Raw genomic sequence first — 21,813 nt, 5'->3', positions numbered from 1 at the left:
ATTTTTATTTCTTCCCCCCTGCCCCCAAAAAAGAAAAGATGATGTGGGAGACGGAAGGTTATTTTAATGAGCCAAGAACTGTCTAATATTCTTATGAAAAGAAGGACTAGGGGAGATGCGATAGCAGCCTTCCAATATTGGAGGGGCTGTCACAAAGAAAGGGACGCGGTGGCTCAGAGGCGAAGACGCTGAGCTTGTCGATCGAAGGGTCGGCAGTTCAGCGGTTCGAATCCCGAGTGCCGCATAAACGGGGTGAGCTCCCGTGACTTGTCCCAGCTTCTGCCAACCTAGCAGTTCGAAAGCAGGTAAAAAATGCAAGTAGAAAAATAGGGACCACCTTTGGTGGGAAGGGAACAGCGTTCCGTGCGCCTTTGGCGTTGAGTCATGCCGGCCACATGACCACGGAGACGTCTTCGGACAGCGCTGGCTCTTCGGCTTTGAAACGGAGATGAGCACCGCCCCCTAGAGTCTGGAACGACTAGCACATATGTGCAAGGGGGGCTGACTTATTCTCCAAAGCACCTGAGGGTAGAACAAGAAGCAATGGGTCGAAACTGATCAAGGAGAGAAGCAACCTAGAACTAAGGAGGAATTTCCTGACAGTGAGAACAATCAATCAGTGGAACATCTTGCCACCAGAAATCATGGGTGCCCCAATACTGGAGGTTTTCAAAACTAGATTGGACAACTGTTTTATCTGGAATGGTAGAGGATATATGCGGTTGCTAAGAATTAACACCAACTTGATGGTGCATAACAGGGTTGGTATTCACTTACCTCCGCTACCAGTTCACAAATATGAGCCCGGGTAGGCGGAGCCTCCCTGCACCGCCGCTACCAGTTTGCCAGAACCGGATATAACCGGTTGAATACCACTACTGGTGCATAATCAATCAATATGTATATGCATATGAACATATATGAAGGGTGTAGTGGCCTAGTGGTGAAGATGCTTGCCTCCCCCTCGGAAGATGGAGAGTTCAATCCTACCTAGTGGCAGCTATTTCTTTCCCCAAAGAGCAAAGCAAAAATATCTGCTGTGAACTCCACATAGGCATCAGGAAGGGCATCCAGCAGTAAATGCTCAGCTTCATCCAGTTGCTGTTCTGACATTAAGGAATTTTACAAGGTCATAAAAGGGAGTTTTTATGGACATATATACATGTGTGTGAGAGTAAGTGTGTATATATGTGCGTACTGAGACACACAATTCAGCACAATTTACTGGAGGTCCATGGATTCAGAGAAAATTCTACCTACTTTCTTAAGCTATCTTTTCTTTTATGTACACTGGGAGCATATGTACCAAGACAAATTCCTTGTGTGTCCAATCACACTTGGCCAATAACAAATTCTAATTCTAATTCTAATTTATCTAAGCAATATAAATAAATGGTAATATTGATTGTTTAAATGTTTCGATTGCTATTGCAGTGTTTAGCTTGTTGTAAGTCACCTGGTTACCTGATGGCAAGACGGATGGCATAGACACGTAGTAAATAAATAGAAGTCTATTTGCTTTGAAGACTTCGTCAAATCGCCCTGAATCCAGATGTTCTATTACATCTTTACCCATAATTTAAGATCGATATTCACGAGAGAGCTGCTGTCAAAAATCCCACCTATTCTGGAAATCTTTGGGGGAAATGACTTGCCTCTTTTTTTAACTGTAAAAAAATAATAATAATAATTTCTGGAATAGTTAAAGATTCTGTCTTGGTAATATGAACAAGAAATCTGGATTTGGGCTTTTCAGATGGATAATAGAGCCGAGGCGCTACGAGGACTTTGTAGCTTTCTTATCTCTTCAACTCTTGCCTGTTGCTCTGTTGTTGTAGCATCTGTTGTGGATGTCACAATTGTTGGAACTTGACCCTTCACCTATTCCTACTCAGAGGGAGAAAAATTCTGGAATTCCTTTGCAATCGTGAGAATTTGACACGGGGAAGATGGTCTTCAGGATTTCTGGAGTCGTGTCCACCATGTTCCTGGAGGTTCTTTAGGCACCTGTGAAGGTCTCCCCGTCCCCCTTAGATCTTGGTCGGGGCATAGTCCCTCCTATAAAACTCCAATCTAATGCGATTGGCTAAAAGGTGGGTAATTGAAGCTAACATCATTGGTTCTCCACTTCCTCTAACCAAGTGCAGGAAAAATTAGGAAGTCTGGGCAGTTAAAACAGAATATAAAGATTTAGTGCAAGTTCTCACTCTCTACAAGAATCTGAACTACTAACGGTCAAAGCAAATTGGCGGTAGATAAGAGTCAAGGGAATTCAAGGAGGGCTGGATTTAGATAGTTTAGTTTAGTTTAGTTTTAGTTTTATTAAATTTTTATACCGCCCTTCTCCCAAGGGGACTCAGTCTTGGGATACAGCCAAGATAAAACCAACAATACAAAAGTTAAAATCTCTTGTGGGCACTCAGGGACTCAAGACTGATGATATATTTGACTCCTCTTTCAGGCCTGGTCATTTCCTTCAATAACCTCCTGATCTTTCTCCCCCCTCAATCGGGTTTAAAAGTAGCAGTCTAAACTACAGGTAGTCCTCGACTTACGACCACAACTGAGCCCCAAATTTCTGTTGTCAAGTGAGACATTGGTTAAGTGAGCTTTGCCCAGTTTTACAACCTACCTTTCTTGCCGCGGGTGCTAAGTCGATCACCGCAGTTCTTAAATTGGTGGCACAGCAGACTAAAGTGCTGTTAAGTAGCACCAGCTGCCTGTAATTACTGCAAGTTCAAATTTCACCAGGCTCAAGGTTGACTCAGCCTTCCATCCTTTCGAGGTAGGTAAAATGAGGACCCAGTTTGTGGGGGCAATAAGCTGGGCCCATTTCCAGCCTCCCCAAACTTCCGATAGGCCCGTTTTTTGCCCTCCCCGAGCCTCCGTCCGCGCCCTGCACTTACCTACATCCAAAACGGGCCGCATGGGGACTCCTGGGAGGGGAGGGGAGGGGTGGGCAGAGCCAGCCAGGAGTGGGATTTGGGGGTTCTCCGAACTGCACAGAATCTCAACTAGAGGTTCTCCTGAATCCCTGTGAACCCCCAGCAGCCCCACCCCTGCTTAATATGCTTAAAGAGGAAGGAGTTCCAATTCACGAGCAAGCCTTATGAGCCCTGCACACTCCCTCCCTCCCTCTCTCTCTCCCTCTCTCTCTCTCTCTCTCTCTCTCTCTCTCTCTCTCTCGCACACACACACACACACACACACACACACACACACAATAAATAAATAAAAAGGAGCTGGCTGCTAGAATAAAATTTGCAGGAATGTATGTCAACAAGACTGCTGCTAGATTGCGGCATCTGTGCAAACTCCAGCTTGGAGAGAATCAATACTTTATAATAAGTTTCTAGGCTGCCTGGTAGTGAAAATATGTTTTGAGTATTATATGGGAGTAGAAGAACCGAAGCCCCAGCAAAGAGAAACCAATTAAATTTCCAACAGGCAAAATGAGATGAATTTGCAAAATGCCTCGCTCGGAACGATTAGCGAAAACGGGGTGAAATAATCAGGACAGAACCGATTTGTGGGATGCAAATTATGGTTGCCTGCGAAGACTCCTGGGTTTTCCAATTTGGGGAGTTGATAGTTGAAGGGTGTATCCGCTTCCCATGCTTGGCCCCAGAGATAAGGAGTAATAGCCACTGGAGCTTCTATTTTGAGACAGTATCCAAATCGCCCACAAGAAGTTGGTCTTTAAAAGTTGGCCACCTGCACTTAACCCCTTTGAGATTAGCAAAAATATACCCTAAAATGAGCCCTATGTGTTGGAAATGTAAAAAGAAAGAGGGAACATACTACCATATGTGGTGGTCCTGCCCTGAGGCTCGAAAATATTGGCCTAAAATTAAAGATTGGCTACAGGAAATTACTAGCGAACAATTAGATTTAGAACTGGAACTCTTCCTATTGGGGATCTTCAAAAAAAAAAATGTGAAGAACACAAAATATCTAGTACTACACATACTAACCGCTGCCAGGATTGCCTTCGCTCAATGTTGGAAACAGCCATGCACACCCGCAGAGAAATTCCCAGAATGAAGCAAGTTGAAGGACCATTGCCAAATTATTGAGTCTGTCATGTGCACCTCTATAACTGTCTGGTTTGGTTCTGCAACCCAACAAGACAGACGCAGACTTCAGAGGATAATTAGAACTGCAGAAAAAACCATGGCTACCAACCTGCCTTCCACGGAGGACCTCTATACTGCAGGAGTCAAAAAGAGGGCTGGGAAAATATCTACAGTCCCCTCACATCCTTGACATAAACTGTTTCAACTCCTACCCTCAAAACGACGCTATAGAGCACTGCACACCAAAACAACTAGACACAAGAACAGTTTCTTCCTGAATGCCATCACTCTGCTAAACGACTAATTCCCATGACACTGTCAAACTATTCACTAAGTCTGCATTACTATTAATCTTCTCATCATTCCTGTCACCCATTTCCTCCCACTTATGACTGCATGACTATAACTTCGTTGCTGGTATCCTTACGATTTATATTGATTGTTTCCTAGTATGATTTGCTTGCTTATTTGTACCTTATGACTATCATTAAGTGTTGTACCTTATGATTCTTGACGAATGCATCTTCTCTTTTTATGTACACTGAGAGCCTATGCACCAAGACAAATTCCTTGTGTGTCCAATCACACTTGGCCAATAAAGAATTCTATCTATCTATCTATCTATCTATCTATCTATCTATCTATCTATCTATCTATCTATCTATGATAGATCTAGGTGATCTATCAATCATCTATCTATCTATCTATCATCTATCTATCAATCATCTATCAATCATCTATTTATCTATCTATCTATCTATCTATCTATCTATCTATCTATCTATCTATCTATCTATCTATCAAGAGATCCAAGTTGGACCTGTTTTGAGTCTCTTTCTTACGCTTTCCTGTTTTCCTGGACCGAATTTACGTTTTTGCTAATGGTCTCTACATACTGTACCTTCTCCAAGCTCAGATCTGTGCTCTTTTGCAGCCCGTGATGGATGCCCAGTTCGGCTAAGCCCTGCTGGCCATTCCTCCTTGTTAAAATCTGCCCTCGTCCTCTCAGCCACCTCCACAATCTTGCGTTTCCTACAGAGCCCTTCAATAAATTGAAGAAGGACCACAGATTCAGCCTGCTCAGTGGCTAAGACACTGAGCTTGTCGATCGAAAAGGTTCATCCCTAGCACAGGTATCCTGCGTGAGCAGGGGGCTTGGACTAGATGACCTCCAAAGTCCCTTCTAAACTCTGTTACTGTTACATCTCAACCACAGCGGTGTTGAGATTCTTTGGTACAACTTTCTTCTTCTTTTCCCTCCCCCTGCCCCCGCGCAAAGTCGTTCTTTCCCCCCCCCCCCAAAAAAAAGTTGATGGCGGAGGAACTTTTAAAATAAAACGAACCAGGCAGACCTGGAAAAGGGTGGGTGGGCACGGCAGGGGAAATCTGAATTGTTTGTTTTGCCCGTCAATGTGCTGGATTGGATGGGAGGTTTTCGAGCTGGCTCTCCATTCCGGATCGAGCCACCCGTCCTGGTTTGAGCCGGTTTTGGTCAGCGTGAAGGGTCCCTTTGTCATTTTAGCCCGCTTGCCCTGCTTTCCAGGCCCCCCCCCCGCTTCCCTCCCTCTCTCCCTCCACCAACCAACCAATGAGGCCATCTCCCCTTTTGGAATTGAAATGATAGAAGTGAGCTGTAAGCCCTCCCTTAACACCCCCCCCCCGACCCTCATCCTTTCTGCTCTTTTTTTTTCTCTCCAGCTGGAATTTCGGGGTTGGACCAGAGAAAGGAGGGATGTCATCGGAGATCAAGGGGGTATTTTTGGGGGGTGCCTGGTTCCCTCCCCTCATTGGCCCCCAAGCCAAGGCCACCAGCTTATAAAAGTTGGGAGAGACGGATTCATGTTCTCCAAAGACACAGTGAAGTTCAAGACCGAAGCTGCCTGAGAGAAGAAAAGACCCTTGAAAAGTTGGCTTCCATCCCTTGAAGACTACCGAGACCATCTCACACACATTAAACCCCCTTCGCTTTTGGCAACCCATTTTCCACAGCTTTTCCTAGGCCTGTCTGGGGTAAGTGTATCCTTGTTTCTCAGCTGCTCCTTCTCAATCGCTTAAATAACTCAGAAGGAGCCACACATTTTTCAGTCTCTGGATTAGCAGCGGACGAGAAGGCTCAGGGGGGGGAGTCAGATAATCAAAACGGCAGACAAGAGGCCGGGTTTTATCGATAGGGAATTGGCTTGGAGGGATGATTTTCGTTTCAGCAGAGTGATATATGGCAACAGATGAGGCCGCCAGATCCTGATTCAGAGGGGAAGTAGGAAAGACTTTTAAATAAGGGGCCTAAAGCATTTCCCTTCTTCTCGCTCCCTGTTGTCTTCATGGGATTCCTCAATTAAAGGGGCAAAAGGGGAATGGACAGGTAGTTAGGTAGGTAGTTAGGTAGAGATGATAGGATAGATAGATAGATAGATAGATAGATAGATAGATAGATAGATAGATAGATAGACAGACAGAGACACACACACACAGAGAGAGAGAGACAGAGAGAGAGAGACAGATAGACAGGCAGATGGAAGATAGATGATGGATGGATGGATGGATGGATGGATGGATGGATGGATGGATGATAGAGATAGAGAGACAGAGAGACAGAGAGGGAGAGACAGAGAGAGAGACAGATAGATGGGCAGATGGGGAGAGAGAGAGACAGATAGGGGGATAGGTGATAGAGAGAGAGAGATAATAGAGATAGAGAGAAACAGAGAGAGACAGAGAAACAGAGAGACAGAGACAGAGATGGATAGATGGGCAGATGGGGGAGAGAGAGAGACAGATAGGGGGATAGGTGATAGAGATGATAGATAGATAAATAGATAGATAGATAGATAGATAGATAGATAAGATAGAAAGAAAGAAAAAGAAAGAAAGAAAGAAAGAAAGAAAGAAAGAAAGAAAGAGATAGAGAGACAGAGGCAGAGGCAGAGGCAGAGAGAGGCAGAGAGAGACAGAAACAGAGAGACAGAGACAGAGATGGATAGATGGGCAGATGGGGAGAGAGAGAGACAGATAGGGGGATACGTGATAGAGATGATAGATGATAGATAGATAGATAGATAGATAGATAGATAGATAGATAGAAAGATGATAGAGATAGAGAGACAGAGTCAGAGTCAGAGAGAGAGAGAGTGAGACAGACAGACAGACAGAGACAGATAGACGGGCAGATGGGGAGATGGGGAGATAGAGAGAGAGCGAGACAGATAGGGGGATAGGTGATAGATAGATAGATGAAAGATAGATACATAGGTAGGTAGGTAGGTAGGCAAATGGGGGAGGGAGGGAGGGAGGCAGATAGACAGACAGACAGTCAGATGGGGAGAGGGAGGGAGGGAGGGAGGGAGGCAGGCAGGCAGGCAGACAGACAGACAGACGCATGGATTCTTTGGATTCTTACAGTGGTTAGAAAGAAAATAGCTTCAACGTTGGACGAAGACACGGCACCATTCCTGATAAGATCGCCCAATAGAAGCAGGGAAACTGACACGCAGGGAACAGCTGAAATTGCACGGATTAACTTTTGAAGGAAAAAAAAGCTTTGAAAATCCCATTGATTCCCTCCTTGGCAGAAACAATGGGCCTTCACTGCTCGCTCGCTCCTGAACAGCTGAAGGGTTGAATTTCAGCCAGAAATGGAGAAGACAGCATCCATTTACAGTATATAAGCACTCCTCTTGCTCGCTGGGAGACCTTAGGGGTCGTTTGCTTTGACATAGGGAAGGCCTTTTAGATATCTGGGCTGCAAAGATCCAGGTAGCCCCTAGGGGGCAGTCATCTAACACCCCATCCCACCTCCCCAGAAAATACTAGCTCTTTTCTGCCATCTTGTGGCCGTGCTAACGTTTGCAGTTCTGATATGTAGACTTAACATAGGGGAGATGCCGGGAAACTGAATGAAAGTTTCATGGCATTGAGAGCCAGGATGGTGTAGTGATTAAGGTACCAGGCGACAAACCAGGGGACCGTGAGTTCGAATCCCACCTTAGGCACAAAGCCAGCTGAGTGAACTTCAGCCAAGCCCTCTCTCAAGTTTCAACTCCTACCCTCAAAACGAGGCTATAGAGCACTGCACACCGGAACAACTAGACACAAGGACAGTTTTTTACCGAATGCCATCACTCTGCTAAACAAATAATTCCCTCAACACTGTCAAACTATTCACTAAGTCTGCACTACTATTAATCTTCTCATTGTTTCCACCACCCATCTCCTTCCACTTATGACTGTCACTTTGTTGCTTGGATCCTTACGATTTATATTGATATTGTTTCCTGATTGCTTATTTGTACCCTATGACTATCATTAAGTGTTGTACCTTATGATTCTTTTTTTTTTAATTGAAAAAGTTTTACAATTACATTTTCTCCCCATTTCTCCCCCCCCCAACCCTCCCTAGCCTCCCTAACCCTCCCTAACCCCCCCTAACCCTCCCCAACCCCCCCTAACCCACCCCTCCCCCCCGGACTTCCATAGAATATAATCCAAATCAAAATCCCCTTTTTATAAAACTTGAACCCCTCCATCCCCAATATATTTTTCATCTTCACAAAATTCAAATATTTCTATCTTTATATAACACTTTCAGTTAAAAGCTATCTGATACTTCCTAGTCTGATATTTGTTCTGCACATAATCTATCCACTCCCATTCATAAGTCTCTTGTGAGTGATCTTTTAGATATGCTGAAATCTTCGCCATCTCTGCAAAACTGGCCATCTTCAAAGTCCATTCCTCGATAGAATGATTCTTGATTCTTGATGAATGTATCTTGTCTTTTTATGTACACTGAGAGCATAGGCACCAAAGACAAATTCCTTGTGTGTCCAATCACACTTGGCCAATTAAAAAAAATAATAATTCTATTCTACTCTCTCTCAAGTCCTAGGAAGGAAGGAAGCACTTTTGACTCAAGGGCGCACACACAAAAAAAATAAATTAAAAAACCCAACATCTCGTTAGTTTAATATGGCTATATATAAATGCCGTGCAGAGTTTATGGGCCGCATAAGAGTTTATGAGCTGCCCAGAGCTGGGTGAAGAACTCTGGGAGTTGAAGTCCACAAGTCTTAAAGTTGCCAAGTTTGGAGACTTATCATGATCAGGAATGGTATTCGCTTACTTTCCCTACCGGTTCGCAAATGTGAGTGCCCGTGCCTTCTGTGCATGCTTCCGGCCTCAAAAACTTGCCTAAATAGGATGGCATATAGAGCCGGGATGGGTGGGCGGGGACACTTGCGATTTCTGCTACCAGTTCAGGCAAACCGGTCTGAACCGGCAAAATACCACCTCTGTTCATGACCCAATAAAGTTGACCAGCTGGATGAGTCTGCAGAAACAAACCAAAATCTCTGTGTGTGTCTGTGTGTATGAATGTAGATTAAAGAAGAACCGCGTTGAGTTCAATCATGCTGGATTTCACCATCTTTAATTTCTCAGCCTTCTAGATGGCTCCTACTGATCCCCTCCATGTGACTACACCACTGAGAGAAAGCATCCCTCTTTCTAAGTTGGCCGGCACCAAGGTCTACCTCAAACTGGAATGCGCCCAACCCACAGCTTCTTTTAAGATACGGGGCATTGGGAATTTCTGCAAAACGGTATGGATTGGAGAGAGGTTCTATGAGCGGGACATGATGGGAGTTGTCCAATTCACATCTGGCAGGGCTGGAAGCAAAGGCTGTGCCGAGGAAGAACCAAGTTTGGCCAATTAGTTGACATTTTATTTTATTTTTATTTTTGTAAAAAAAGAGAATTATGGAATCCTTGAGTCACAAGGTAGAATGTAGACCCGGGATGGCGAATCTATGGCATGCGTGCCACAGGTGGCATGTGGAGCCATATCTGTGGGCATGTGGCCAGCTGATTTTCGGGCCTTCCAGGCCCACCGGAAGTCAGGAAACGGGCCGTTTCTGGCCTCTGGAGGGCCTCTGGGGGATAGGGAAGGCCGTTTTTGCCCTCCCCAGACTCCAACAAAGCCTCTGGAGTCTATGGAGGGTGAAAAACGGGCCTTCCGGGCCCACCGGAAGTCAGGAAATGGGCCGTTTCTGGCCTCCTGGGGGGGGTTCACCCTCCCCAGGCTCCAAGAGCCTCTGGAGCCTAGAGAGGGCAAAAAATGGGGCCTACCGGGCCCACCGGAAGTCGGGAAATGGGCTGTTTCCAGCCTCTGGAGGGCCTCTGGGCGGGGTGGGGAGGCTATTTTCACCCTCCCCAGGTTCCAAGAGAGCCTTGAGAGCCAGGGAGGGTGAAAAACAGGCCTACTGGGCCCACCCATTGCGTGCCAAAAGCGGGGGAAGCGCAGGGGGATTGTGCATGCGTGCATGGGGGCAGGGGGCGGGGGGGCATTGAATTATGGGTGTGGCAAAAAGGTTAGCCATCTCTGATATAGACCATCCAGTTAGTCCAATTCCTGCTCAGTCCAGGATCCTGTAGAACATCTGTAATAGATGATGATTCGTCCTTTGTTTGAAGAAATGTTTGTATGGGGGTAATGAAATAACCACTGTTGTGATGCGGTGGCCTAGAGGTGGCATTCTCGCCTCACATTCAGGAGGCTGTGAGTTCGATCCTAGGCAGAGGCACATATTTCTCTCTCTGGGCACAATGAGAATATATCTGCTGACAAAACTCCGCATTGGCGACAGGAAGGGCATCTGGACAGTAAAAACTCAGCTCCATTCAGTTGCCCAGGCTCCACCCCGCAAGGGATTATGGGATTGTTAAAAGAAGATGATGATGAACGAAATAACCAGTGTTGTAGGTGTTAGAAGCCTAAGGAAAAAATTCCTTCTAATTCATAATATAGGGCAAAACTCCCTTGACAAATGTCTCACTTAGCAACAGAAATTTTGGGCTCAGTTGTGGTCATAAGTTGAGGACAACCTGTATATTCCCATCATGTATATATACACACATTTGGTCATGAGATGATTAGGGGACTGGAGACTAAAACATACGATGAACGGTTGCAGGAACTGGGCATGGCTAGTCTAGTGAAGAGAAGGACCATGAGAGACATGATAGCAGTCTTCCAATACTTGAGGGGCTGCCCCAGAGAGGAGGAAGGGGGTCAAGCTATTTTTGAAGGCCAGACAAGGAAGAATGGATGGAAACTGATCAAGGAGAGATTCAACCTAGAAATAAGGAGGAATTTTCTGACAGTGAGAACAATCAACCAGTGGAATAGAAGTTGCCTTCAGAAGTTGTGGGAGCTTCATCCCTGGAAGCTTTCAAGAAGAGACTGGACTGCCATCTGTCAGAAATGGTGTGGGGGTCTCCTGCTTGGGTGGGGGGTTGGACTAGATGACCTACAAGGTCCCTTCTGTTAATGAGTATGTAGTGTTGATGAATGAAAATATCCATTAGCCCCAACTAGCACAATGCAATTATTCAGCTATATTTGAAGGAATCCCTGCTTTTCCTATTTTTGTGACCACATTAAGGGACGTCAAGTGAGAAATGCCTTCAGTCGGTTGAAATTCTCTTGTGCCGTGAAGGATGTCACTTCTCATGTTTCTGCTTTTGCTTCCACAGTGGGTGGAACGAGGGTGCAAGCACTTGGTCACTTCCTCAGGTAAATGGATACCCTTCCAATAAATACAGTAGTGGCCAAAATTGTGGGGACCTTTCGGGAAAAGTGTATTTTCTAAAACTAGCAAACAACACCCCCTTTTGGGGGGGAAGTAGTACCATAAAATTATATATCAATGGAAAGATAATTGAATCAAGAATGTCATGCCATAACTTTTATGAAGGAAAGGAAGGAAGGAGAGAGGGAGGAAGGGAAGGGAGGTAGAGAGTTGTAGGAAGGAAGGAAGGGAAGGAAACGAAGGGAGGAGAGACAAAGGAAAGGAGGGAGGGAGGGAGGGAGGGAGGGAGGAAGGAAGGAAGGAAGGAAGGAAGGAAGCAAGCAAGCAAGCAAGCAAGGAAGGAAGGAAGGAAGGAAGGAAGGAAGGAAGGAAGGAAGGAAGGAAGGAAAGAAAGGGGAGGAAGAGGAAGATGTCCAAATCAATTGTAGTTCCACGAAAGTAAGAAAAGATCTCAGAAAAGCAGGCAGCCGGCAGTCAGCAGAAGTAGCCTGTGGGTACTGCCCTCTAACCACTGTGCCACCATGGCTCTTCTAACACATGAAATGGGTTATTTAGGTTACTACCTGCTAAGGAGAGGCTGCGAACGAAGGGTCAGCGGTTAAAGATGCTGAGCTTGTCAGCTGGAAAGCTGACAGACCGGTGTTTGAGACCCAGCGCTGTAGTTCACATTAAATGTCAAACACCTTTCCTTTTCAGGTGGAAATGCTGGCCTTGCGGTGGCCTATTCTGCCCGAAAATTGGGGATCCCAGCCACCATCTACGTCCCCTCCTGTACCCCAGCTTTCACTATTGAGCGACTGAAGGAAGAAGGCAGCTCAGTGTATGTTGAAGGAGAGGTAGGTCTGGAGATAGTGGGCTGAGGAATATTGCATTCAGTTTCGCTCACCACGATAAAATAAGATGTGGAGATTCTAGAAAGAGTGCAGAGAAGAGCAACAAAGATGATTAGGGGACTGGAGGCTAAAACGTATGAAGAACGGTTGCAGGAACTGGGTATGTTTAGTTTAATGTAAAGAAGGACTAGGGGAGACATGATAGCAGCCTTCCGATATCTCAGGGGCTGCCCCAAAGAAGTGGGAGTCAAGCTATTCTCCAAAGCACCTGAAGGCAGGACAAGAAGCAACGGGTGGAAACTCATCAAGGAGAGAAGCAACTTAGAACTAAGGAGGAATTTCCTAAGAGTGAGGAGAACAATTAACCAGTGGGACAACTTGCCTACAGTATATTGTCGCTCTTCAAGGTTGCAGATAGCGGTCGATATTTCTTGGTATTGTTTTCTTAGCGTCTTCTTGATCTAACAAAGGGACTTCTCCTCCCCAGATATTAGCAGACAGCACAAAAGCAGCTAAAGAGTTGGTGAAGAACAATCCTGAATGGGTTTATGTGCCTCCGTTTGATGATCCCTTGATTTGGTAAGTATTCCTAAAAGAGGTCTCTAAAGAAATACACATCTTCTTCCTCCTCCTCCTTCCTCCTCCTGTTTCCTCCTTCCTCTTCCTGCTTTCTCCATCCTCCTTCTCTTTCCTCCTTCTTTGTTCCTCGTCCTCCTCTGTTTCTTCTCCTTCTTCTTCTTCCTCCTTCCTCATCCCTCCTCCTCCTCCTCCTCCTTCTTCCTTCTTTCCTCCTTCTTTCCTCCCTCCTCCCTTCCACCTCTTCCTCCTCCTCCTTCCTCTTCCTTTTCCATCTCTTCCTCCTTCCTCTTTTTCTTCATCTTCTTCCTCTTCCTCCTTCCTTCCTCCTCCTTCTTCCTCCTCCTTCTTTCTTCCTTCTTTCATCCCTTCCTCCTCCTCCTCCTTTTCCACCTCCTCCTCCTTCCTCCTTCCTCTTCCTCTTCTTCCTCTTCCTCTTCCTCCTTCCTTCCTCCTCCTCCTTTTCCATCACCTCCTCCCTCCTTCCTCCTTCTTCCTCCTTTTCTTCTTCTTCCTCTTCCTCCTTCCTTCCTCCTCTTCCTCCTTCCTTCCTCCTCCATTAAATTTATAGCCCCATCTTTCCTATAAGGACTCAAGATTGCATTCTGTCCCTTAATTTTATCCCCTCTACACTTGATCTTACCTGACAAGACCAAGAAGAAATTCCTTACCCAGATGCTGCAGTTATCTCACTTGGCTTCAGGGCAGGACTTCTTCCTTCCTTTACCTCCCAATGCATAAAGAAGGGATTAATTATATTAGAGCCAAAAGGTGGGGGGAAAGAGGTTATGGCCTTTATGAAAACTTATGAAAAAGATCTGCAAGCCACAGGCATCGGTGTCAAATTAATAGGAACCACATAGAACAAGTTTTATTTTATATTTTTCATACCTGTAGCACATGGAAAATCCAACTAAGGTCTATTCTAAAGAGTGCCCAAAGGAACACAAGGATCATTCTTACTTTCTTTTATGCCGAGATGGAAATTACATCCTCAAGGCACTGAAAGGTTTGGAGGCCATCAGGGTCATCTATCAATTTTGGTGTGAAGCCCAGATCTGTCCATACCGTGATTGTAGACATCTTTGGAAGACATTCGATTCAAATTTCTCAGAACCAATTTACGGTCTTTCGCCATATATCAAATGTCTTTCCGCTTTTTTGGTTTCTGGGCTTTTCAAAGTCAAGGATGTCCAAGAACATCTCTACCACTTAGTTGAGTTTGAGCTGCTGAGTTTCAAGGAAGGTTGGGACCTGCGAATCACTGCAGTTGTTAAGGGGGGTGTTGAGAATGCTGCTGCAGCAGCCATGAGGACGGGTGGGATTGAAAAATTTAACAACCGGTTCGCTGCCCGGTTGCTGGGTGGGTATAGTCATGGGGGCATGGCCTACTTGGCCTCCTGCACCACAGTGTGGGAGTGTTTTCATCTTCCCAAGGCTCCGGAAGCTTTCCTCGAGCCTCCAGAAGGGTGAAAACGGCCTCCCCGGGCTCCGGAGGCCCTTTGGAGGCCGGAAATGGGCCCATTTCCAGACTTCCGGTACTTCCGGTAGACCCGTTTTTCGCCCTCCGAAGGCTCCAGGGGCTTTCCTCGCACCTCCAGGAGGGTGAAAACGGCCTCCCCGGGCTCCGGAGGCCCTTTGGAGGCCGGAAATGGGCCCATTTCCAGACTTCCGGTACTTCCGGTAGACCCGTTTTTCGCCCTCCGAAGGCTCCAGGGGCTTTCCTCGCACCTCCAGGAGGGCGAAAACGGCCTCCCCGGGCTCCAGAGGCCCTTTAGAGGCCAGAAATGGGCACATTTCCGGACTTCCAGTACTTCCGGTAGGCCCGTTTTTCGCCCTCCGGAGGCTCCAGTGGCTTTTCTCGAACCTCCAGGAGGGCGAAAACGGCCTCCCCGGTCTCCAGAGGCCCTTTAGAGGCTGGAAACGGGCCATTTCCGGACTTCCGGTAGGCCCATTTTTCGCCCTCCAGGAGCCTCCAGGAGGGTGAAAACAGCCTTCCCTGGGCACCGGAGGCCCTCTGGAGGCCAGAAATGGGCCTATTTCCAGACTTCTGGTAGGCCCATTTTTTTTGTTAAGCCACTGGGGGCTCCTGCCTGTCTTATCTAACTGCTTCCCAGGTCACACACCTCTTCCCCTGGTTCCCCAAGGTCATCTGTACATTCCGTTAGACAAGCAGTGTGTGTTAGCATCCTTGGGTCCCATCAAGACCTGGAGATATCATCCTTCAGGGCTCTGAGAAGAGTCGGGACAGAAATCTTCACCAACCTCGGTCTCGTTTTCTTCCCCCAGTTTATCTTCTCCTCTCCTGCCTTCTCAATTCTTTGCTAATGCAGTTCGGCTCACCCCTATTTCTCTCCCTTCCAGGGAAGGTCACATGTCTCTGGTCAGGGAGATGAAAGAGCAGATGGCCTCCAAGCCTGGAGCCATTGCCCTCTCTGTTGGAGGAGGGGGCATGCTATGTGGAGTGATTCAAGGCCTACGAGAAGTGGGCTGGGAGGATGTGCCGGTGGTTGCCTTGGAAACCAAAGGAGCTCACAGCCTGAATGCTGCCTTGGAAGCCGGGAAGCTGGTGACACTTCCTCAAATTACCAGGTGAGCCTTGTTGGGATGGACCTCTGCTGACCAGGATGAGCAGCCCATGCTGAGAAGAACTAGTAGCTGGATGGGGCAGTGTCTTCTCTAGTTCACAGTGGCTGCATTCATACCACCAACTGGATGATGGTCGACTTCTTTTCTGGTCTGCACAGGTCGTTGTGCAAACCACAGGAAGCCACTGTTGTGGCCCACCAGCAGATTCGGACAGTGAGGAGGTTGGGGAGGAACATGGGCCAGCCCTGGTATCTGGGGAAGGCTCTGATGAGGGCTCTGCATCAGAGGCAGAGAGAGGGCCAGGGCCATCTGATAATTATCAGCTGCCTTCGGAGTCGGACATCAGTGGGGCAGAAGAACAGCTGGAGCCTGTTCCCGATGTGCGCATGGGCAGAGTTGCCAGACGAAGAGAACAGCTAAAGAACAAGGGTCAGCTTGGGAGTAAGGCTACAGGCAGACAATGAAGGGCCCTTCCCAGAGGGAATAAAAGAGGAGCGAAAGGGGAGTGGAGTTTGCAGGAGACAATTAGTTCATTCCTGCATTCTTGTCAAGTATTGCAGCGTCTGAAAGATATCAGCCTGGCCACTCTCCAAGCCTGATAAAGGTCGGTAATTGTGACCCATCTTGAAAGACTGTGAGAGAGGAAAGACTTTGCTGGAGAGGAATTCACTGTCGATTAAATAAAAGGGGTTTATCAGGATGAGGACTCGGCTTCATGCTGCTGGGGAAGCCTAGATCAGAACAGCCACAAGTTGGGGTGACAAACCCTTTGAAGTTAACTCAAAAGATTCCTTTATTAGAAGCGCCAGCAGCCCTGGAAAAAAGTCTGTTTCTCAATGCTGGCTAACAAGTCTGGCCGGCTGGAAGATGAATAGTTGTCTGCCACATCTATTCATCTCCGCCTCCTGCCTTTTATCCCCAGAGGTAGGGTGGGACTTCGCTAGCAGCGGTGGCTCTTCTGTCCCAAGGACCGGCCCATAGATTTCCACTGCTCTCCTCTCCTCTGCCTTCTGTGCATCCGTGCATCAGGCACTAGACCCAGCTGTTCCTCCTCTTCCTCATCAGCCACTTCCAGACCTGGGAGCTATTGACTCTTTGTCTGAGGGCTGATGGACAGCCCAGGCTCTGCCTCTTTCTCTCTTTCTGCCAGCTCCATTCCCTCGTCCCCCTCAGAGCTCTCAGGTTGCCCTCATGCTGGCCCTGATTCCCATGCCTTCTCCTCCTCTGATTCGGCTGCTGGAGGGGCCATCGGCTGACAGGCCACAACAAGTATCAAGGGTGAACCCCCTTTGAATCTGATAAATATGGCCTCTGTCGTAAAGGGCTATATAGGAGCTCATTGGGGTTTATTCAATAATACCTGGTTAACCAAAGTATGGTTTGGTGTAGTGACTACAACACTTTTCCTTTCAGTGTCGCTACAACTCTGGGGGTGAGCATTGTGGCAGCAGAGACTCTGAAGCTGGCTCAGGAGCACCCAACTTTCTCAGTAGTAGTCACGGATCAAGAGGCAGTAGAAGCTATTGAAAAGTTTGTGGGTATGTGGTATGGCTCCTGGAACACTCAACCTGTCTTGTCTCTCCATCTCAGTCATTGTTTCTACCTCTACCTCCATTTCTACTTTAATTTAAAGCTCTACTTCTACTTCCACCTCCAGCTCTTTATCTTCTTTATTTCTATCTTCATCTTCATCTCCACTTCCAACTCCATGTCCACTTCCTATCTTTATCTTATCTTTACGCCCGTCTCCATCTCCATCTCCATTGTCATCTCCATCATCTTCACCTCCACCTCCTATTTTTATCTTTATTATCATTATCTTCATGTCTATCTCCACTTCCACTTCCACCTATCTATCTACCTCTACTTCTTCCTCCACCTTCATCTCCACCTCCATCTCCATCTCCACTTCCTATCTTTATCTTATCTTTACGCCCGTCTCCATCTCTACCTCCATTTTCATCTCTTCCATCTCCATCATCTCCACCTCCACCTCCTATTTTTATCTTTATTATCATTATCTTCATGTCTATCTCCACTTCCACTTCCACCTATCTATCTACCTCTTCCTCCACCTTCATCTTCACCTCCATCTATTTTTACCTTTATTATCATTATCTTCATGTCTATCTCCACTTCCACCTGCACCGATCTTTATCTTTACCTCTACTTCTTCCTCCACCTTCATCTCCGTCTCCGTCTCCACCTTCATTGCAACTTCTCCAAATGCCATTTTAACAGTCAAGGGGTATCCCTAAAGCTCCTCACACTCTGCCCCATGATGGCACAATGGTTAGAATGCAGTATTGCAGGCTAACTCTGCCAACTGCCAGGAGTTCGATCCTGTTCCGGCTTAAGGTTTGACTCAGCCTTCCATCCTTCCGAAGTCGGTAAAATGAGGATCCAGATTGTTAGGGGGCAATAGGCTGACTCTGTAAACCGCTTAGAGAGGGCTGTAAAAGCACCATGAAGTAGTATATAAATCTAAGTGCTATTGTTACTGCTAATAGTAACTTTTTTCAAAGTGCCAGCTTATTGGATACACCATTCCAGCATAGATACATTATCTTATTTCTTGGTGACCCTCCTTTCAGTTTTAATCTTACTGTCACTTGCTCTGCAAGCTTTTAGTTAGATAAGACTATAGTACTAGAGCTGAGCTACCATATAGATGACCACTAGATGGCAGCAAAGAGTACCTAAATACATTCTTTTTGGCCATCTAGTGGCCAGCCAGTTTAAGGGTCCTAGATTTACAATGATGCTGAACTCACAGGCATCAATTTCCTCTTCTCCTCACTGGCATTCGGTGGGTTAAAATCCCCATTTTTTCCCCCACCACCACCACTCACAGATGATGAGAAGATCCTCGTGGAGCCCGCTTGTGGAGCTGCCTTGGCCATTGTCTACAGCGGAAGGGTCCAAAATCTCCAGGCAGAAGGCAAGCTGACTCCCCAGCTGGAGTCTCTCGTGGTGATTGTGTGTGGAGGAAACAACATCACACTGGCCCAGTTAAAGCATCTCAAGGCCCAACTGGGCCTCTCGAAAGATGAGGAGCCGTGGGATGATGACGTAGAAGAGAGCCACATCGCGATGGCCGTGTGGTCTTCACAAAAGAAAGGTGGCCATTTCCGGGCTTCGTTCCAGACTCACCGTCAACCCTACACTTATTAAAACGCCGTTGCCTCATGCTGTCTTCCTTCCTTCCTTCCTTGGCTTCTCTCTTACACAAAGGTGTGTGTTTGTGCCACAGGAACACACTGGTGGGAATGACGGTCTGGGGTCTTCTCCCTTAAAACCTTAGTTGGATCACCAATCAAGACGGAGCCATCCCTAGGTCAGTGTCAGAAGATGTTTGGTCTTCCACCATGGAGTTGGGTTGAAGCCCAGTTGTCCAGTGTGGTGACCATGCAGCATGTTCTTCTGGCTTTGGAGACCATCCCTTAAGACTGGCTATTGGTTCCTCCTGGACAGGAAGGAGATCAAGAGCTTCCTGTTCCAGTTGGATCCAACCTCTTGTAAGTTCCTCCTCCTAGAGAACCTTTTCAGATCAGACACCTTGGACCATCAGAAAGGTTCCAGAGAGATGGAAATACAAGTAGTCCTCAACTTATGACCGGTCACTTAATGACCATTTGAAGTTACCGTGGACTTCCCCTGGTGTACTTATGACCCAGTTTCGAAGTTCTGAGGGCCATCCCCACCCCAAAGTCACATGACCTCACTTTGGGTGTCCATATTTACGGCAGTTTGTAATATCCCATGGTTATGCAACCACGTTGGTTGTGCTGAAAACTGGCAGTTCCGTCCGATTTTCGTCAAAACGGGCCCATAGCCAATGATTGCTTCGCTTAATGACCACAGTGTTTGTTTAATGACCACCGCAAAAAGGATCATACAATCGGGCCAGTCATATGTCCAGTGTCCTGATCTATGACTGTCTTGACTTACAATCATAATGGACATGTTCCTTTACGGTCGTAACTCGAGGACTGCCTGTGTTTGTACAAGGGAATCCTCTCTTTGGGGGCCTGAAGCTTCTGCCCTCAGTTCTGAGGGGAAACAACGGAAGGGGGGAAACTTCTCTTCGAAAAACCCTGAGAACAAATTTTAGTCATTCATATTTTACTTCGATAGCCAAGAGTCCCCCATTCGTCCTTGGATCTGTCATTCCTTCCCCCCTACACAGTAATCTGTCTCCCCAAAAAAAGCTTCTCCTGGTGCAAACAATAATAATAATAAATAGCCCTGATAATTAAAAAAAAAATAGTAATGTCTTCTTTCTCTTTCTTTTCCTGTCGCTCCTTTAAACGCAACAAAAATCAATAAATGAATAAAAATGAAAGAAAGAAAGAAAGGAAGGAAGGAAGGAAGGAAGGAAGAAAGAAAGAAAGAAAGAAAGAAAGAAAGAAAGAAAGAAAGAAAGAAAGAAAGAAAGAAAGAAAGAAAGAAAGAAAGAAAATGCCTGGGTGTTGTTCATTTAATTCCTGTTTTATAGGTATATACAGTTGATCCTAAAGAGTGTCAAACTCTGTGCTGATGTTTACACACACACACACACACACACACACACAGAGAGAGAGAGAGAGAGAGAGAGAGAGAGAGACAGACAGACAGACAGAGAGACAGACAGAGGAAATAAGGAAAGAAAGAAAGAGAGAGAGGAAGGAAGGAAAGAAGGAAGGAAAAAAGGAGAAAGACAGAAATAAAGAGAAATAAAAGGGAGCAAGAGAGAGACAGAGAAGGAAAACAAAAGAAGAGAAAGAAGAGAAGAGGAAGAAAGAGAAAGAAAGAAAAAGAAAGAAGAGGGAGAAAGAAAGAGAGACAGAGAAGGAAAATGAAAGAAGAGAAAGAAGAGAAGAGGGAGAAAGAGAGAGAAAGAAAGAAAAAGAAAGAAGAGGGAGAAAGTAAGAGAGACAGAGAAAGAAAAAGAAAGGAGAGAGAGAAAAAGAGAAAGCCAGAAAAGAAAAAAAAGAGAAAGAGGGAGAAAGAGAGAGAAAGAAAGAAAAAGAAAGAAGAGGGAGAAAGAAAGAGAGACAGAGAAAGAAAAAGAAAGAAGAGAGAGAGAAAGAGAGAAAGAGAAAGCAAGAAAAGAAAGAGAGAGAGAGAAAGAGGAAGAGAGAGACAGAAAGACAGAAAAAGAAAGAAAGGGAGACAGAAAAGAAAGAAGAGAAAGAGAGAGAAACAGAGGGAGAGAAAAAGAGAGAAAAGGCAGAAAGAAAGAGAGAGAAAAGAAAGAGAGACATGAGGAAAATTGGCTCCAATTGGGTGGGGTGGGGGAGTCTTTTTTCAAAAGACCACTGGGGAAAGACAGCGGTAGACACAGCCTTAAACCTGGGACATTTTCAGGAGCCTTATTAAAGGAACTGGGTCGGGGGAGGGAGAGAGAGAGAGAGAGAGAGAGAGAGAGAGAGAGAGAGAGAGAGAGAGAGAGAGAGAGAGAGACAAAGACAGAGAGAGACAGAGAGAGAGACCGAGGCTGCCTATTTGCTAAGATACAATGGAGATCGTCCTTGAATCCCTCTCCTCATTCATCCGCGGGAACGAGCTTCCCTTTGTCAAAGGACTCCGTTATCTTGGAGAGCTTTGGCCTTAGGCTGGCGGTGGGAAAACTGCAACTCCCAGGGCGCCGTGCCAAGCATCACAAAAGAACAAACTGTACGGGTGGTTGGGCGCGCGGTGAAAATCACCATTGCTGAGGAAGGCAAGTGCCACTCCGTATATCGAGTGGAGTGGGGGGGGGGAGAAAGTGTGTGTGTGTGAGGGGGGGGGGGTGTTTCTCCAGAAAGCACAACAGGGATTGGACGACGAAGCTGTGAAGGTTTTGGGGTGGGGTGGGGTGGACTCCGGCCCTTGGAGCCCAGAGCCAGAAGCTTCTGTTTCAAGGCTCTTTTCGGCCGAGTGCCTTCTTATGCTCCTTTGATCGTGTTTTTTTTTTTAGAAGTAGGTCAAGCACAGTTGCCTCCCAGGATGAGTTGGCCAAAAAAAAATGCAGAGAAGAGCGACGAAGATGATTAAAGGCCTGGAGGAAGAACGGTAGCAGGAATTCTAGAGAAAAGAAGGACTGGCGTGGGGACGGACGGACGGACATGATAGCAGTATTCCACAGCAGTTCGGCAGTTCCATCCTGACCGGCTCAAGGTTGACTCGGAC

General features: G+C 46.5%; 1 protein-coding gene across 1 annotated transcript; it reads left to right on the top strand.

Moving 5' to 3' along the window:
- The first annotated feature begins 1,923 nt into the window (after positions 1 to 1,923).
- Positions 1,924 to 18,849, top strand: SDS (serine dehydratase). Its single transcript, XM_034406036.3, has 9 exons — positions 1,924 to 2,093; positions 5,775 to 6,086; positions 9,513 to 9,673; positions 11,607 to 11,646; positions 12,359 to 12,498; positions 12,983 to 13,074; positions 15,436 to 15,663; positions 17,074 to 17,198; positions 18,515 to 18,849. The coding sequence occupies exons 3-9, from the start codon at positions 9,521 to 9,523 to the stop codon at positions 18,832 to 18,834; spliced, it is 1,098 nt and encodes a 365-aa protein (XP_034261927.1). The 5' UTR covers positions 1,924 to 2,093; positions 5,775 to 6,086; positions 9,513 to 9,520; the 3' UTR covers positions 18,835 to 18,849.
- Positions 18,850 to 21,813: the final 2,964 nt, after the last annotated feature.

The sequence above is a fragment of the Pantherophis guttatus genome, chromosome 17 (assembly GCF_059756535.1).
Source record: "Pantherophis guttatus breed Tessera chromosome 17, ASM5975653v1, whole genome shotgun sequence".
Classification (NCBI taxonomy): Eukaryota; Metazoa; Chordata; class Lepidosauria; order Squamata; family Colubridae; genus Pantherophis; species Pantherophis guttatus.
The sequence above is the reverse complement of the archived record's forward strand: the minus strand, read 5'-3'. Positions and strand labels throughout refer to the sequence as shown.

What these genes read in the sequence shown, in the direction of transcription:
- SDS (XM_034406036.3), top strand. Translation starts at nt 9,521, where the DNA reads ATGGCTCCTACTGATCCCCTCCATGTGACTACACCACTGAGAGAAAGC. An exon ending in GCACTTGGTCACTTCCTCAG is followed by an intron (nt 11,647 to 12,358) that starts GTAAATGGATAC and finishes TTTCCTTTTCAG; the next exon opens with GTGGAAATGCTGGCCTTGCG. An exon ending in AGCTATTGAAAAGTTTGTGG is followed by an intron (nt 17,199 to 18,514) that starts GTATGTGGTATG and finishes CACCACTCACAG; the next exon opens with ATGATGAGAAGATCCTCGTG.